The following is an 18,282-nucleotide window of genomic DNA, read 5'->3' on the forward strand; positions in this document are numbered from 1 at the left end:
CTACTTTATTTTACAGTCTTTATACAAAGAATCCATCAGCATGTCTGTGCTCTCTCAGCAGCAGTACAGAACAGCATCACACACAGAAGTGAAACTAAACTCCCAACAGTGCTGAGACTTCCTGTCTCAGCTCTCAGACACGCACATGATATAAACAACATGGTGCTATGTACTGGAGTAGCGCGGGTGGCTAAAAATCCCAACAAGATCAAGTCGCCGGGTAAATGCTCCAATGCAACCCAGTGAAGAAAAACCTCAAGCTCCAGGCAACAGCGGTTACTTCTCCAAAACCTGCAAAGCTGAAGAAATTCTTTGGATTATTATTTGAAGTAATTTGGATTGATCTGGCAATCTGATGGGATGTTAAAAATGTTAAAACTTTGAAGCCCGTGAACTTTTGAAGTGCTTCCGCCTGTTGCACAGCTTAGCAGAGTGTAGCAGAGCATTGCAGCGTTTCTTAGGCAACACTGGAGATTTCCCAGGCAGGACAACGATCAGGAACAAAGCTGACTAGTAACTTGATTCTTGTAGTTTATTATATACAGCAGTAAACATACAAGCTATATACAAGTTACTATATACAACACGACTTCTTCACTCAGCAACTCCTCAGCACTAACCACACCACACTAACACTTACTCCTCAACAACCAGTGTCATAGGCCATGCTGCCTATATGAGGGACCTCAGCCAATCACTGAGCTGTTGCTGGGTCCTCTTATCTCTGTTGGGAATTCCATTCCACCTTTTGCTGCAGATATGTGGGATTGTTACATGTCACATGCCTGTTTACATTCCAGCACAGATTGCTGGCGTGAGCGGAACTTCCTCTCTGTATTGCTTTTGTTTTTCAGTTTCTCTCCAAGAAGATGGCAAGGAGAGATGCCATGTTTTCTTTGTCCTGATTTATGTATAATAAATGCATAGTTTAGTATGCGTCCACGCCTCAAGCCTCTTCTGTTGCGCAGTTTACACTGCTGAGTAATGTGTGCTCAAGCCTGCAAGCTTGAGTCACTGATGAACATCAGAGGTGCAGAGGTCAATGGATGCAAAGCTGAGAGGGGAGATGCTCTAGCTGGGGCTGAGCCAGGTGGCTTTTCAGTCCCCCAATTCCGACAATCTCTAGGCAGATTCCTTTTGTGCTCTGTCTTCCCAGGCTGCTGTGGAGACACTAATTGCTCACTTGCCAAACTGCATGTAGACTATTGTCAGGGAATTGGAGGCAGAGAAGGGGGAGAGAATGGGGACTTATAGAGATAAGCCTCCGTTACTTAGCAGCTGTACTTCCTCCGACGAGGAGGGTGACGAAAGGCTGTCAGGAAGCAATGAATCAGAGAGTGGGGAGCAGCTTCTGGGGCCCAGCCCCTCTTGTAACAGAGGAAGGAAGGTGGCTTCAGGAAGTGGCTATGCTGGAAGAAAGTGAAAGCTTCTCCAGTCGCTGCAACTGACTCACCATGATGCAGGCTGACTCTCAGAGCTCTGCAGTGGCGTAGCGTGGGTTGTCAGCACCCGGGGCAAGGCAAGTAATTTGCGCCCCCTAACCCGTGGATTTGCGCCCCCTAACCCGTGGATTTGCCCTAACCCCAGATGTTGCGCCCGGTGCGGCTGGCCCCCCCTGCACCCCCCACGCTACGCCACTGGAGCTCTGTGTAAATAGCTGGAAGAAACCAATAAATCTTGTAAATATGGCTGAATTCCCGGACTCTTATCTCTTCTAGCACTCACCAATCATCCCTGACAACTATGAATTCCAACAAAAAAGGAAGTCCATCCCAACCGTGGATTATTTTGCTTTGCATGGAATATTAAAATAACACTATAAGGTCAGTTTCTTGCAGTGGTGAGAAGACAAAACCATTTATTTGTATTATTTGGGCATGGGTAAACCTCTTGAGGATCTGAGACTCCAGGTCAGCTTTGGGAGTTGAAACATGTGAGGACTTCTTGTGAGCCACTGGATGAGAATTCTGTGCTCCCTGTTCACTGGTAAAATGGTAAATTCTGGAAAGTCAAATTATGTAAAGGAGGAGTGGGAAAACAGCACCTTGGGTGATAACAGGAAACCTCCCCCCAAATGGGAAGGTTTCAGAGTTTTGTCTCAGAGTGGCCTGTTGGTTTTTGGTTTGTTTGTTATTTTGTTTTGGTAAACAGCCAGGACATCTTAAGAAAGACTGTAGCTTGCTCCAAGACAGAAAATGGCGGACAGGTCGCATCTCAAGAACAGCACAAGTGTGTGTGGTGCAGTCTGAGGAAGCTTCACGAGAGGAAGGAGAAAGGCCAAGTGAACAATATATAACGGTACCTCCCACTCCGAGGAATCAAGCTTCAACAGAAAATGATTCATCAGAACGGGCTTCTGTGAGAATGGCATGAATTGACCTGTGTCAGTCTAGATGGGCTCAGGTGCAATTCAGTGAGGAATTTAAAATTAATAACATATTAGTAGTTGGGTTACAGGACACAGGGGCTGATATTTCCTCAATATCCAAGGGGTTATTACAGAGTTGACTGTAACTCCCTATGGGGTCCAAGCGGTAAAAACCAGTCTAGCCCAGGTGGATTGTGAATACAAAGATTTTAAAGGGTCCTTAGCAGTTTTAGTACATGAAAATGATATTTTTACACCTTGCCTTATAGGCAAGGATCTCACTTTTAAACAGCATTTAGCTCAGCAGCAAAAACAGATGTTGACTGACCCTAAAGTGTTAACTTTCAGTGAATCGTCTAGCCCATGGGTAGTCAACCTTTTTATATCTACTGTCCAATAATTCATCTTTCTTGATGGTAAAATTTCCTTACCGACCAGCACCAGTGCTGCAGTAACTCAATTTTTTAGTGCAAGTAGAAAGGAGGGTATTTTTAAAACATAAATAAATACGTACTTAAATTTATCTTTTTATTTCTACTCTATGCATGTCTATGACGTTATGACGTTAAATGTGAAAACAATAAAATATATTGAAATTATTTTTAACTGGTGATTAATGAAATCCCTGAGGCTGATGCTGCGAGACAAAATAAATGTAGACCAAACATGTTGAAATTTGACTGCTTCTGTTCCTTTTCTTTGTGCTTTAACTTCGCAGATGAAGATTTACACTAATGCACTTTGCCATATTTCCTGGTACAAGTGTTGAGATAGAAAGCTTTCCAATATTACTAGCAGAGTTTATGAGGAGTAAGGATTCTTCTGGGGATATGCTTTGAAGGAATATGTATGAGGCCTAAATAAAAAACAAAATTAATAACTTTTGGGGGAAAAGATAGGATAACAAATCTGAAACCAACATTTGCCTGGGTTTATGCTTTATGTGGAATGCTGATTGGATATGATCAGCAGCCAATCAGGAAATGGTATAGCCTAAATGGGAGGAGTTCTGGAATGCCTGACATCACAAGGGAGGTGGTTCTTAGCCAGTGGAAGGATGAAAAACCCTTAGGAAGAAATTAGAGAAAAGATTGTTCCATGACAACACCAAGGTATCCAAACAGAAAAAGGTCTGATGGGTGGAACACTTTCCTTACAAGCTATGATAATTCCAGGGTCTCATTCCAGGGCCAAAAGGTCACCAAGAGGGAAAATGATAGGGAGCGTTTATAAACTACAAGTGGTCTTTCTCTTTTAAATACTAGACCTCAGGGTCATCCAATGAAACAGAGTGGTGGAACATTTGAGGGCTGTGTACAGGTGCTGTATTACCAGTTGTATCACTGTATTGGCCAAAAGCAACCACCAGGCAACCAAGAGGTACTTTGGATTCCACTGGACGGAGACTCTTAGGTAGAGACAAACTTTTATTAATTGGTAAACATTAGCAAAGAAATTGATCAGCAACGTAGAATAGAGTCTAATATAAAGCCAACAGCAACTGGAATAAACTACAAAGCTAGCAACATAACCAATAATCAAAAGATCTTAGGCAACAATAATCATAATACAGATAGAATAGGTTCAGTTCTTCATGTCTCCCAAGCCGATGGAGATCTGTAAGGATTATCTGGGACATTTCAGACTAGCAGAGGGTCATTCTCTTCACATTCTGAAATGGAGCATAGAACAATGTATCAAGATCTCCCTGTCTCCTTCAGCTGCTGGCCTTTATATAGACCATAGAGTAGGTCCCATGCCAAGCTGGCTACAGAAGTAATTCATGATGTACTTCCGTTCCCATCCTTTGATCTGACCTGGGAGTCGACACACGTGGGCGTGAGTCTTAATGTGCATTCTTTCTTTATATCCGCAGTTTGGTCAAAGTAAGGTTACTTTCTTTGTTTGCAGACAACTGGTTCCTCCATCTAGCCCCCATGCAGTCAGGTGTTTGATAGCTGGCCAAGCCATGAAGTTGCTTTCACTTCTTCTCAAATAGCCAGTTTCCTTATATTAAAGCTCCAGCTACGTTGCAAGCCAGGAGCACCACATTCTGTTTTATTCCCTGGCAATACAGGTGCCCGCTCTGATTCATGGGCCCAGTTTGCATGGACAGGCGGAGTCCCCAGGTCCCAAGCGCCCCCCCCCCCCGGTCATGTGGAATAACGACTCAAGACAATGTGCTATGGGATTAAATTGGCCACAACTTTATTAAATTTCAAATGTGGGTAGACCTTGGCTCAGGCATTGGGCGTTCTCCCTCCCCAGTCCCCAGCCGGGGACCTAGGGAGCAATCAGGGTTATCCAGTGTTTGTGTGGGGGATGGGCCGGCTCTGGAGAACATATGTTCAAGCAGAGATAGCCGCCCCCGTTATGCCGCCGCCGCAGGGGAGAGCAATGACGACTTTTCGGCGTACAGTCAAAGCCTCCCTTCAGAAACCCCTTTAACGGGGAACCCTGGTATCGCCGCTGCAAGAGGAAGATGGACAAAAGGATTCCGCCCAAGGCCTGATACCGCCAAAGTTGTGACATTTTGCTACGGGAAAGGCGAAACTTGCCAATGCAGGGAAATTCCTTTCCGGCCCTTTGACAACAACCTTAACGTAGCAACGCCCACATACCTGTAAGAATAGTTAACCTGCAAAACCTGTGAAGAAAAGTTAACCTGCAAAATAAGGCATTCTGAGGGTGGGTAGGGTGGGAGAAACTCTGGAGCCAAGTGAGGATTCCCAGGTAAGATCCTCCCTCTATTGTGTGGGCAGGTAATCCCTCCCCCACCTGGCCTGATCTCCTTGGCAACGCTTCCCCCAGGTGGGATTGGACAACTGACTGGGGTAGGCGGAGACCTCCAGGTATCCCACCTGAGGGAAGGCAAAGCCAAGCCTATGCTGAATGGAGCCGCTCCAGATCCAGGGGAGGCACGCATCCACGCAAAGGTCGCCCCCCCCGTTTTATGCGGGGAGCGGTCATTATCAAACCAGATCCAGATCATGATCCAGAAAATACAAGTCTTTGGAAAATCCATTTGCTAGCTTATATGGCTTCAAAACAAAATTAGACAACAGCCTTCGTCTTTCTTTCTTTAAGCTGCAGCATCAGATGTCAGGCTGGGTCTTTGCAAAAAGAAAATGAAGTGGCACACTTGGAGAGCCTGTGTAACAGCTTCCCTCTGTTTCTTTTCCAGGTCCAACTCATGGTCTCCAAAGTCTTGCTAGACTCAATTGGATTTATATGCATCCAACTGAGACCAGATCTAGGACTCCATCTTTTCTCATGATCAGGAGGTAGTTATATAATTAAATGTATATACCTTCCTTAAAGGGTGAGGAACATGTGGCCCTCCAGATGTTACTGGTCTACAAGTCCCTTCATCCCCAACCATTGACAATGATGCCTGTGATGGAGGGAGTTGGCACCCAGGAACATCTGAAGACTTCATAGATCCCACACGACCTATTAAATAGTGAACATCTGATAATGTATTGTGAGGAAGCCACTTTCAGCCTGAGGGCTGGTATCTTAATGAAAACAGCTCTGGTTGTGCTGCAAAAGGGACAAACACAAAATTGAAAGGCATTTGGACCTTTAGGCATGGTAATTTGGCACAGTAAGTAATCCTGACATAAGCAGATAGCCTATAAATAAACACCAATAAATGTTGCAAAGCAAGATATTTCTTTTTAGCACACACCAGTAACTGAGGTCTCAGCTGCAATATTAGCAGAACAAAAAATACGCCATCTGATCTGATCTAGTGTACACATCAACCCATTTCTTCCCCAAAGAAGATTGCCCCAAATTTGATTTACACTGTGAAATAAATATAGAGTGAACATATGGAACAAACCCATAACTGTTGTTTGCAAATGCTTACTGAACTTCTAGAAACTAGATGTCCAGGAGCTTAGAGGAAATAGAATGCAAAATGAGAATGGGCTATATTACCTAAAACGTTTTTTTAAAATTCCTTGGAATCCATATGGAATATATTTTTGATTTAAAACTGAGATTGATCCAGTAAAAGGAAAAGAGAGAGAATGTTCAAATATGTATTTATGGGAAAGGATTGAACAATACTAATAAACTAATAGACACCAAAGTGTAATGTTGGAAATGCTTCATTGAGACCCATTTTTCGCTTGAAGTTGTGCATTTCAGCTTTGTACCAATGAAATCCTTGACATTTGTAGATGTGTATCTACTTTAAAATTTATGTTCCTGTAATAGGGAGATTAAGTGCAGGACAACAAAAGCAAATACTGTGAGCTTTGATGCTTGACAGGAGACTTTGCATTTGGAAGGTTAAACACCCACCACACAACCAATGTGTTCATATTCTTATCCTCCATGTTATAATAGCTTGTTGTTTCACAGACAAAACTGAGAGGATGGGGAAGCCAACGCCTGCAAAGCGTGCAGCCTCCAGAAGACATCTAGCGCTCAGAAAGCGTAAAGCAAGAGCAAAAGAAACTGTTGGTCTGTATACAGCACAGTCATATGGGATGAGGTTTCTCATAAAGTAGAGGAATGCATGGGAAAGGGAAGTTGATGGAGAGACAGGCAGGGAGTGGAGCCAGTCATGTTGTGCTAGGGAGGAGTGCAGAGAGTAGAACACACAGCTCTTTGGGTGCCAGAGATCCACTAAGCCCCACAGAAACCCCAGGATTCAGCCCACTCTGCCGATTGCTGTGGTGTTCCTTTACTGTGTGCAGCCAGGAATGTCTCCACCATTAGGCAGAATGAGACAGTTGACTCAGGTAGCAGGTGCTGGGGTGGGCAGAGATATGTAGACCACACAAGCTGCCCTGCACCTCCTCAGTTAGTCTGCTGCCCCATCAGCAGCATCCAAATAAGAGCCAATGGGCAGCCCAGCCCAGCTTCTGTATGTGGAATTATGTGCACAGAGGGAGCATCTTGTCATTTGTTTGGGGAGCAGAAAGTCCTTTAGTATCAAAGGCTACTGTCTTCTGATCCAGAAATTGGTCAGAAACGTTTCCTCAAGCAGAAAGCCATCTCGCTTTTCTTCCTCCACCTGCTTATCCTCCCAAGTGCCCACCCCCTGAACAATTGACTGTCTCTGGCTGATGGCTGCCACAGCATATGGAAACCCTTTTTCCTTGAGTGGCAAGGGTATGTTGGCTACTGATGGCTAAAGTAGAATTTTGTTTCTTCAAGCATCTGGTTTTCAGGACTTGGTTAACTTCTTCCAATCTCCAACGGGTGAAAGATTTATCATACTTGAGATTTGCATCCTTATTGCCATGACACTGCTGGTTTACATTCTGTGTAAGTACATAATTGGCGTACATTGATACTACTGTCTTGTGCTTTGCTTCAATGCCAAAAGCATTTCCAAAAAGAGATGGCAGGATCCACCTTCCATTTACCCTCTTCAACTCTCTTTGAATTCAGGGAGTGAGTTACAGCTGTCACCCAGTGAGAGCAATGACACTGTTTTGTTCTCCCTGAATAAGTGAGTTCCAGCACTTGGAACAGAAGCACAGGCTAACACAAGTCCCTGGAACACCCTGGAGAATTCCCTTTCCCAGTTGCCTTTCTCTGCTCCTTACCAAACTAATCCTTATTTGCTGGGGGAGAATCCCCATTCCTGGTCCTCGCCACCCTGCCCTCTGCTAGGGCTCCAGTCCCTTGAAGGAAAGGAAGTCTTGATAACAATGAGCGTATTTAATTAAAAATAATATTTATTCGAAAACAAACAGAGTTCACCAGAGCGGCAAGCACAGCCGTCCGTCCATAAATCAAAGATGTCCCTTCTAAGGTGGATGTTTCGGCGAGACCAGAAACAGCTGAACTTCATTTTGTGAAATATTCTGTCTTGAACACTCCCCATATGCCTAGACCTTGGGCTGAGGGGTTCAGCTCCCGTCCCTTCCTCATTGTCTGAGAGATTACTTCCGTGATCTTTCCCACTTTCTAAGCTGCTTTCATTTCTAGCCCCTGCATTTTGTTCATCACTAGCATGCTGGCAAGTTGCTGACTGGCTTCCTGGAACTCTGCTATCAGTTGGCATTCCTACGGGCAGCGGAGGTGGCTCCCGGCTATAATCATCTTGTCTTGTAATTAACCTTCTCTCATCCTAGCTACTTCCTTCATTGGGAGCTAGCTGCAAACTTCTCTTGGGGGATGACTCATTCATGACACCTGCCCTCTGCTGCAGCTCCAGTCCCATGAAGGAAAGTGCTTGGGGAAAACAGACTACAGAGGATAAGGCCATGGCTAATGTGGGTGGGTCCAGAGCCTACCTAAACATCAAGATATATGCAGGGCTTTTTTTCAACCAGAATTCATCAGGACTCAGTTATCACACCTCTCAGATGGGCGTCAATGCCATTCTAAGAGAACTAGGGAGGCATTCATGCTGAGTTCCAGTGCATCTTTTTCTAGAAAAAAGCACTGGATAGATGAACACATGACCTGTTTGCATAGCTAATTGATTTTTTTAAAGGGCACTCCAAAGTAAGCAAAGCTCGGGGGGAGGGAACCAAATGATTCAAGAATTTGCACATTCTAAGCATACAGCAGAGCATGAGGCAGCCTGGGAAATGCAAGTCCACAGGACAAAGAGGACAGGTGTATCTGAACACCCAAAAATCTAAAGCTCTCAAAGGAAAGCCAAACCATCTGATGACAGAAGCAACAGGCTAAATGAAAACAGGACTTCAGGCTACCAGGCAGCCACAGTCAAGGAATGGGAACCCCCAAAAGAAGAGCTGAGGCCAGAAAATATTAATAGAATTCGTATTCATGTTTTTGTTGGTTTGATTTTTTTATTCATCCTTCTTCCTAAGATCCCGGGGCATGTTAAAAGTCAGCAATTCAAATCAATATTAAAAGCACTTTGAAACCAAGTATCCCCTCTTCTAGCTCATCAGAGTAGTGGGCTAGAACACAATTTCTTCATTTCTTTTCTACCTACCTCCTCCTTAGATCAGAAGGAAGTGCAAAGAAGAGAGGAGCTTCAAGAGGCAATGCACATGATTCGTACCTTTGTTGTTGGAATGGAACCATTCTATGTGGACAAGGATGGTAAGCATTTTATATGCACGTCCTCACTTTTCCTAGGACATGTTTAGTTTAAACAAATTTCAATTCCTTTAGTTCACTTTGGGATTCATATTGTGTGAGCAAAACATTCAATGAAACTCATCACCCAATAGAGTTTATCACTGTTTCATTGCTCAGCAGGAAGAAAAGCAGACAGTTGTGATTTTCACATCTCCCCACTAGAAATGCTGTCCTCTCCCATCACACTGTAATTCACAATGTTTGTGCTAGTGCAAGATTTAGCACAAGCGCAAGGGAACTTTGCCCTCACTTCTCCCTGCATGCCATCACCAAAACTGCACTCCAGGGTGGGGAGAAACTTCAGAACAGAATGGAGGGAAAGGGGCTGGAGATTGCATTGCACAAAGAGAAATTCCTTCACTTACATAACGTCCTCTATAGAACTATGTGGAATGCAACCCAATATTCATCAGGAAAAGAGTTTGGGTGCCTGTATTTTCTTAGATTTCAGAAAGCATAATTGAAAACCGTAAAGTAATCTTTGCTTGCTTTACTGTGTGACTCAGTGGAGAATTGGTTTGTGACCCTGTGATTCCCTGCAGAAAGGGAAACATAGGAGGGAAACATAAAAGATACTTCATGAGCCACTTTCAATATGAGAATAGGATAGCAGATTGCATGGGTCTTTGGTCTGATCCAGCTGCAGGGGTCTTCTGAGGCTTTCCATTGGTGATCTCAGCCACAGAGAATCAAGTCTGCCCTCATATTCATAAGAACCCCATCCTGGAGCTCTGCTTCTTGTTTTAGGATAGAGAGTTTTAAAATGTTTGGACGTGGTTTCTTAATATCGGCAGATTGTTATTTCAGATACTACTCCCTTGAACTGTTTCTAATATTTTAGATTTCCAAATACTCGCTGTGGCTCAAAACAAATCAGAGGAAATGCGGTATTATTCCCAGAAAAATGAAGAACTGCAAAAAGAAATTGGTAAGCTACCCTACGATGCTGAAGAATTGTAGTGCAGTGGGAACCTGCCCTGATTCTGCCCCAGCTGAAAGCCCCCCCCCCCAGCTGAATACTCTTAGAGCCAGAGCAGAGTGCTGCTCTCCTTTGCATGGTGCCGCCCTAGGGAAACATCAGAGATATTCAGTTCAGCTCTCCTGATCTGCTGAATTGATTTAGCTTCTATGGTTAGGAAAGAAAAGACTTCGTCATTCTTTGCTGTAACAGAGACAATCAAAACTGGTCAGCTAAAAGACCTGTCCTTTATTATATTCACCCATGGGAGAGGGATTCTTGAATAGCACTTCCAAGGCAACTTCTGCCAACTTGGTCAGAGAGACTGCTGGGCAGAGGGGTGATTGGTGTATGACATGGGGGAGGGCACTCAGGGCCAATTGTGTCAATGGCCCTAGTCAAGGCAGAGGGCCCTCTGGGTAGTTGTGCCTGCCCTGTGACACTCCCTACCACCAGATGTCAAGGCAAAAAACAAGTATCTGACCTTCAGAAGACATCTGAAGGCAGCCCTGTTCCGGGAAGTTTTTAATGGTTGGTGGCCAATTGTGGAAGTCACCCAGAGTGGCTGGGGAAACGCAGTCAGATGGGCAGCATATAAATAAAGTGTTGGTGTTGTTGTTGTTGTTCGGTTGTTCAAGAGCTCGGCCAAAGCTCGGCAGGAGCACCAGTCAGATCAGCTGGATCCCCCAGCAGTTAGATCCCCCAGAGCCATTGGAAGCCCACTGGATCCATCCTGTCAGCCCAGGCAGAGAGACTGCTGGGCAGCAAACTAGGTGGTAAACCAGCAGAATCCCTCATCTGTCCCAGTTGCCCAATGCCAGGAATACACACTCTAGCTTCCTCTCCCCACCTCCGCAACTGGACAGTTAGCCTAGAGAGAGAAAGAGAATTTTGATAAACCACAGCTACTCCCCCTTCCCAACCTTCAAGTCTGCCCTGATGCTGCCCTGAGTATCCAGGTGGAAACAAGTGGGTGAGGCCCCTGGGGTTCAGATAAGGCCTGTGAAGGAACATACATCTTTTTCTCTATTCCCTCAAATAAAAGGTTCTTCACTGTGCTCCCTGTTCCAGCTATGCCCCTCCCACTGGTATTTCCTGCAGCATCATGAAGGGGTTGAAGAGTTAATGTTGTTCTTGTTTTAATATTTCTGAGCTTCCTAGGTGAATGTATGTTATGTGGCTGCAGAAATGAACTTAATAAGAATATTTGAAATATGCAAAGATGTACAAGGTTGTTCCTCTTAAATTCCCTGTCTTGTTTTCTTTTTCTCTTCTTCCTCCATATCTGCTTGACTCAAAGACATCCTTACTAGAAACTTGAATGATGGTTGGGTTTTATATTCAAGGGCCTTCTATTTCTTTTCTCTTGAGCTACGCACATGGGTGGATTCCAAAAAAAAGTGTGAGAAGGAAGGTGCCCACCTCATTTCTATGGAAACAAAGGAAGAACAGGTGAGCATCAAAGCCGAGTATTGAAAAGGTAGGGGATCTCCTAGAGTCAAAGGGTTCTTATCATCACTATCCATTTAAGAAGGTCATATCTACCTGTATGCAGCCAAGACAGCAACTCCATCAGTCAAACCAAAGGGTGGGTGGGGCAGGGACTAGCTGCTACCATCTAGGACTCAATGAGGTTTCTTAGAGCTGCTGAGCTCTGATGCTGGCAGTCAGGAAGGAGGTCTTGAAGGAAGAGGAGGAGTAGATACTTGAGGGAAATCTATCCCTTGGATTTCCTGTAGATTCTTCCTCTGCTCTTTGAGATGTACTGAGTGCTTAGGAAAAAGGTTTCCCTCACCACCCTAACCCTCTGGCATGAGAGTATCATGGAGATGACTATAGGAGCTTGCAAGGTATAGCCCCTCGCAGCCCCTTTATTAAATCAAATTTTATTAAACGGTCACAGACCAGATTAACTCGTACAGCTAGTCAGCAAAGCATAACACCGGAAAAAACAAAGGACAATTTCAATACAGATTAGGCCATAACAGCAATTTAAAATTAGACAGCATAAATAAAATTAAGTATTTACCTTCGCCTGCATATCGGCATTGGAAAGCACAGGCAGAGGGGCTACTGGGGTGCTGCAGGGCACAGACATAGGTGAGACCCCCATCATCAACCCATCAAGCATTCCACAACCAGACTGATTCCAGTAGCTCTGGAACAAACCAACAAACATGGATGCAGAAATTGGAGTATTTGCTACACAGGGTCACTGTCCCACTAGATGGTTCCAAGATGAAGTGTTCTATGGCACAGTCATTTATAGTATCTGGAAATTTTAACTCTCTGTCATGACTGGAAGACATATGTAGCCAGTTTCGGTGAGGGCAGCTGAAGTTACCCTTCACTGCAATATTTCCTCTTTGGGATGCTTCCTTGATTCCATCATCTTCATCATTCATCATCAGCATCATCATAATTTGGATCAGGGACACAGTAGCACATCGTCAGTACACAATTATTCTTGGTGCTTGATATAACCATAGTTGGAATACTATGTACAGTGGTACCTTGGTACTCAAACTTAATCAGTTCCGGAAGTCAGTTCCAAAACCAAAGTGTTTCAAAACCGAGGCCCGCTTTCCCATAGAAAGTAATGCAAAATGGATTAATCCATTCCAGACTTTTAAAAACAACCTCTAAAACAGCAATTTAGCATGACTTTTACTATCTAACAAGACCACTGATCCAAAAAGTGAAAGTAATAACCAATGTACCGTACCATAAAATAAATAAGACAGTTTTGAGGATGATAGAAATTAAAATTATTATTATTTTATTACCTACATTGATGATAGTCATTGTTTGGACGGGTTGTTTTTATCTATTTCCAGAGTCACACCCTCAGTCAATCAGTAGCTGAACTGGGTTCCACACAGTCACAAAAACAAATTAAGCTAAAAATCCTCAAAAAGAAAAAGGCAAAATAAATAGCAAAAACAAAAGTGCCAAATTAATCTGTTCCAGAAGTCTGTTTGACTTCCGAAATGTTCGAAAACCACGGCACAGCTTCTGATTGGTGCAGGTGCCCCGGAAACAATAGCCAACAGCTGCATTGGACGTTCGGCTTATGGAAAATGTTCCAAAACCAAACCACTTATTTCCGGGTTTTCGGCATTTGGGAACCAAGGTGTTTGAGTACCAAGGCGTTTGAGAATAAAAGTACCACTGTATAGTTTTGATCACTGCTTCCCCCCAAAAAATGTGGATTGGGTCTTCAAAGGTGACACCTCCTCCTTTTGAAATGTGTTTGTTTTATGCCTGCTGAATGTTGGTAAAGTGCTGCAGTCTCCCAGAGAAAGGGACATTGTCTAGAAAGGCTTTTAGAGAAGTGCCTGGCTTCTCATTCCTACTGATGATTTTCTGTTTTTCTTTTTCCCCACCCTAGTATTTTATAAACAAGCAAGTAAAACACCGTAAAATGATTTTTTGGATTGGAGTCTTTAAAAACAAGGGAAATAAATGGTCGTGGCTGTCAGGAATGGAGGCTGCAGTCCAGTAAGTTTTTGAAGAAACATTTGTTAATGGCATGCATTCCAAAAAGTTGCAGGTTTTGTTTACATAATTGATCCTTTCCCTCTCCAAATATATTTTGCCATGCACTTTTCTCTATTACCAAAGATCTACATATGTACTCCTCCACATCATTACCCAGATGAGTGCCTGCTTCTTCTCACAAGGTTGGAGAGGCAGGAAGGCTATTCTTGCTTCTCTAACATAGTGAATGCAGTGATTCGGAAGAGGCTGAAGGCATCCTTATAAATGGTTTGTGCTGATTAGCTCAGCTTCAGAAAGACTAACAAGAACCTAAAGCTGAGCTACCCTCTCTTTAGGAAAGTATTTCTGCAGTTATCTGCTAAACAATCTGAATAGCCAGCAATTTCTAACCTAAAATAACAGGAGCAGATGAAGTAAGTGTGTAAGATAGGGTAGATGAATCTCACTCTCTTGAATAGAATCATAAACACATAGAAATTTAGAGTTGGATGACACCCCAAGGGTCATCTAGTCGACCCCCCTGCAAAACAGGAATCACAACTGAAGAATCCCTGACAGATTCCTAATAGTTTGAGTTTCTGGCAGCTGGCAGTTTAAGACAGTTCATGGTTCCCTTTAAGTATCTAACAACTCTTTTCAGCTTGTGTTGATGCATTGATAAGGTCAGAGAAGATCTTACTCATCCACAGCTAGGTAGTAGAACAGCGCAGTGGCGTAGCGTGGGGTGTGCGGGGGGGCTGGCCGCACCGGGCGCAACATCTGGGGGTTAGGGTTAGGGGGCGCAAATCCATGGGTTAGGGGGCGCAAATCCACGGGTTAGGGGGCGCAAATTACTTGCCTTGCCCTGGGTGCTGACAACCCACGCTATGCCACTGGAACAGCGAGCTGGTCTGGCACTTATTTCCAACTCCAGATTAACAGAGGATCACTTTCAATTTGTGCAATGTCTCCTGGAACAAAATCCATTAGTATTCATCTCTATTGATGCACCCAATACCAACCATGAATCCTTTTTGACAAAGGTATTGAGTAAACTTTACAAACGGGCAGTGGGGTTGTATAACTAGCTGGGAACTTAAACCCTGTATGCCAGTGGTTCCCAGTTAGCTAAGTACTGCAGACCCCTTGTTTTTCAAAAATGTACCTTTTAAAATTTTGATATTTCTGTGGCAGTTTTTGTTATGTGAATGACACCATGGAGCCCCTGGGTGGGTGGTCCGTGGACCACCAATTGGGAACCACTGCTGTATGTGATCTTAGACTTGATCAAAGGGCAGATCTCACCCAAACATCTAATGGGAGTAAGAAACACCTACTACACCATTACTAATTATTACTAATATCAATTTACTAGATTCACGGAGAGCTAAAAATGAGGGAGTAAATTAATGAAAGCAGAGTCTTCTTTATAAACAAAACAAAACTTTTACTGAAGAAAATAAACTTGTTCATAAACAGCATAGTCAAAGAGCATGCACAGAGTGCTCATAGCAGCTATTTGACTCTTCACAGAGCCACAGTCTTAGTTAGTGATTTATTTGAGTCCTGGAGCCATTCTGTCTGCAACAACACAACACACACACACTGGCTGAGACACACACTGGCACAGAGACACACAAAGAGGCTGGCTACTTTTATGGAAGAATGAGTCATCACTCAAGATGAGTCATGATTCACAGTGACTTAGCAGTTTGCTGTTAACAGTTAACAGTAGGCTTGAATGATTGTGTAGGCTTTGTAGGTTTTACTGCTTCTTCTCTCAAGAACCTTTGTCTCATGACAGTTATAGAATACATTTACCACAGAATTCTAGTGCTGTGTAGTGGGGACTTGATTCCGTATACAATCGACACTGGAGAATACAAGGCATTACCAGAAGTTACAATAAGCGTAACTTCTGGTACAGTGGTACCTCTGGTTATGAACTTAATTCATTCCAGAGGTTCGTTTTTAACCTGAAACAGTTCTTAACCTGAGGCACCACTTTAGCTAATCAGGCCTCACACCGCCCACCCCCACCCCCCACTGCACGATTTCTGTCCTTAACAAAGTCCTTAACTCCCAGCGGAATCTGTAACCCGAAGTGCTTGTAACCAGAGGTGTTTGTAACCCAAGGTACCACTGTATGGATAATTGATTAGAATAAATGTAGAACCTTCATGTTAGATTTTGATAAGATATGTATGTGAGAGATATCATATCATTTCAATCAACCCTATAATGGCTTTGTGGTTATAGATTATATTTTGCATTTCAGTTATAGATTTAGCTATTATTGTTTCTGTGTAGTGTCATTGCTCACCTCATGCATGGATGAGGTGATGGATGTGAGATGAGGTGGATGAAGGCGGATGCAAATCTAACAAGGTTTTAATATGCTCAGAAAAATCACTACTGTGCTAACTCTGCTACTTGAGAGTAAGGATCTCTCTTCCAAAACCCTCTCTCCAAAACCCACAATGATAGAGAGCAGACCTGAGGAGGATGTGGGTGCATATGGAGAGGAGAGAGGGGCAGTTCCATTGCAGAAATGGAAATCCTGGCAATAGCAGAAGTACTGCATTGCATACTGCCCAAAATTGTTTAAAAAATTGACTGAAAGTTCCTGTGTGCACCAAAGAGCCTTCCATAGTGACACCCCCACTTTTTTTCTAGTTTTCTATGAGGAATCACTACATGTGAAAAGAAAACAGACAGTCTTGACCCACAGTTGTTGCTGTGATTTTTTTTAAAATGGTTAGAATGTGGGAATGTTCAGGGAGGCTGTAGAGGATATATTGTTTATTAATATCATTCCTCACTTGTGCTAGCACGTTATATAACTTTGCAGAGTTTTGTTGTTGTTGTTTAGTCTTTTAGTCGTGTCCGACACTTCATGACCCCAGGCACTCCTGTCTTCCATTGCCTACTGCAACTTGGTCAAATTCATGTTTGCAGAGTTTTACATTCTCCTTTTAACACACAGCAGGTACCTGGTTGCAGGCTTTGCTTAAGCCTCTCAATAGCATACAATTCAGAATTGAATTGTATGTTCCTGGTAAGACCCCTTATATCCCTTATAAAAGAATAAACAAACAAAAATATTATTTAAAGTCAATAAAGGAAGTTTACTCACAGCATCATCAATTCACAGCTGGATCCCTGTAGGCAGATTTAGTTACAAAGCATATACATGCAGAACTATCCCATATGGAGATAGATCCCTTTGTCCTCTGTTGGCCGAAAGCAACAGAGCATCTCTAGCTAAAAAGCTCCTTGTCCAACAAAGGAGGAAGCCAAAAAAAGAGAGAGTGTGTGCTGCGTGCCTGGACCTTTTGTTACCTGGACAGGTAAGGACACGCCCACCTCTAGTCACATGCAAAAGGAAGTATGTCCCAGTGCTGGAGGAAACGGGAAGTTTTTGACTGGCTGGACCAAACATCCCATCACATATCCACTGTAGGAAAACAAGGAATGTTGTACTTGACTGCTACTTATGTATCACACCTCACATACAGTCTTAAACCACAGCTTTTTTTACATGGTTAGAATTCCAAAATCTGGGGAGAAAAAAAAATCCCAATTGTGGGTGGCTGTTAAGAGAGAAAGCGTTGGATATCTTTTTAATGGTAGAAGGCATGGGGAGCCAGTGAGGTAGACATCCAATTTTGATTCATTAGTGCTGCTGTTTCTTTTCTTTTCAGCTACTGGAATTACTATGAGCCAAGTTATAAAGAAAACCACAACTGTGGTGCGATGACCTTTGATTGCTACTATGAAAACTGCTGGAATGCATTAGACTGTGATCTACAAAAACAGTATATTTGTAAGAAGGGGCCTGATGATGCTTGGCTCTAAGAAGACACCTTAAGATGAATGAAACTGTATCCCATGATTTCTACACAAAAGCAAAACCAAGAGATCACTCCCACACCACTGTTTTAATGCACAATCCACACTGCCATCTAGGTTATGGGACTCTCTGGCATCAGCCCTCAAAATTACATTGAAAATACCTTATTCTGCAAGCTCAGACGTAGATGGCTACAAAAATAAAAAATGGAAGGATCCAATCATAGTCTGTTTTCTGATTATTGTATTTATTTGCAATGCATGGCAATATTTGTTTCCTTATTCTGTGTGTTTGATGCCCCATTGCCCCTTCTGATCTCCATGGTCGCTACCTTACAAGGCACATAAGGACAACCCTGCATGCCAGGCAGTGAGAATTGGGACCACCCAGCATTTGGTGTCCCCCTCTAGCAGACTAATCAGAAATACAACTTTGGAAATTCAGGCACCCTTACTCTCATATAGAGCTAATATGGGCAACAAACACCTTGAACTGCTCTTGATTTCTTCAGAACTTGGCAGGGGGCATGACTGGGGC

At 43.4% G+C, this 18,282-nt stretch overlaps 1 protein-coding gene across 3 annotated transcripts; it reads left to right on the forward strand.

The window, feature by feature from the left end:
* Nucleotides 1–3,382: 3,382 nt before the first annotated feature.
* LOC310742408 (CD209 antigen-like protein C) lies at nt 3,383–17,970 on the forward strand. 3 transcript variants are annotated; one of them, XM_083571896.1, is made up of 9 exons: nt 3,383–3,480; nt 5,553–5,652; nt 6,728–6,844; nt 7,544–7,654; nt 9,317–9,415; nt 10,296–10,382; nt 11,713–11,864; nt 13,804–13,913; nt 17,597–17,970. In XM_083571896.1, the coding sequence occupies exons 3-9, from the start codon at nt 6,757–6,759 to the stop codon at nt 17,748–17,750; spliced, it is 801 nt and encodes a 266-aa protein (XP_083428022.1). In that variant the 5' UTR covers nt 3,383–3,480; nt 5,553–5,652; nt 6,728–6,756; the 3' UTR covers nt 17,751–17,970. The 3 variants fall into 3 exon arrangements, with proteins under 3 accessions (XP_083428022.1, XP_083428023.1, XP_083428024.1); XM_083571897.1 differs by having other exon boundaries at nt 6,743–6,844; XM_083571898.1 differs by having other exon boundaries at nt 3,467–3,565; nt 6,743–6,844.
* Nucleotides 17,971–18,282: the final 312 nt, after the last annotated feature.

The sequence above is a fragment of the Podarcis filfolensis genome (genome assembly GCF_964270895.1).
Source record: "Podarcis filfolensis genome assembly, chromosome: 9".
In the NCBI taxonomy this organism is placed as follows: Eukaryota; Metazoa; Chordata; class Lepidosauria; order Squamata; family Lacertidae; genus Podarcis; species Podarcis filfolensis.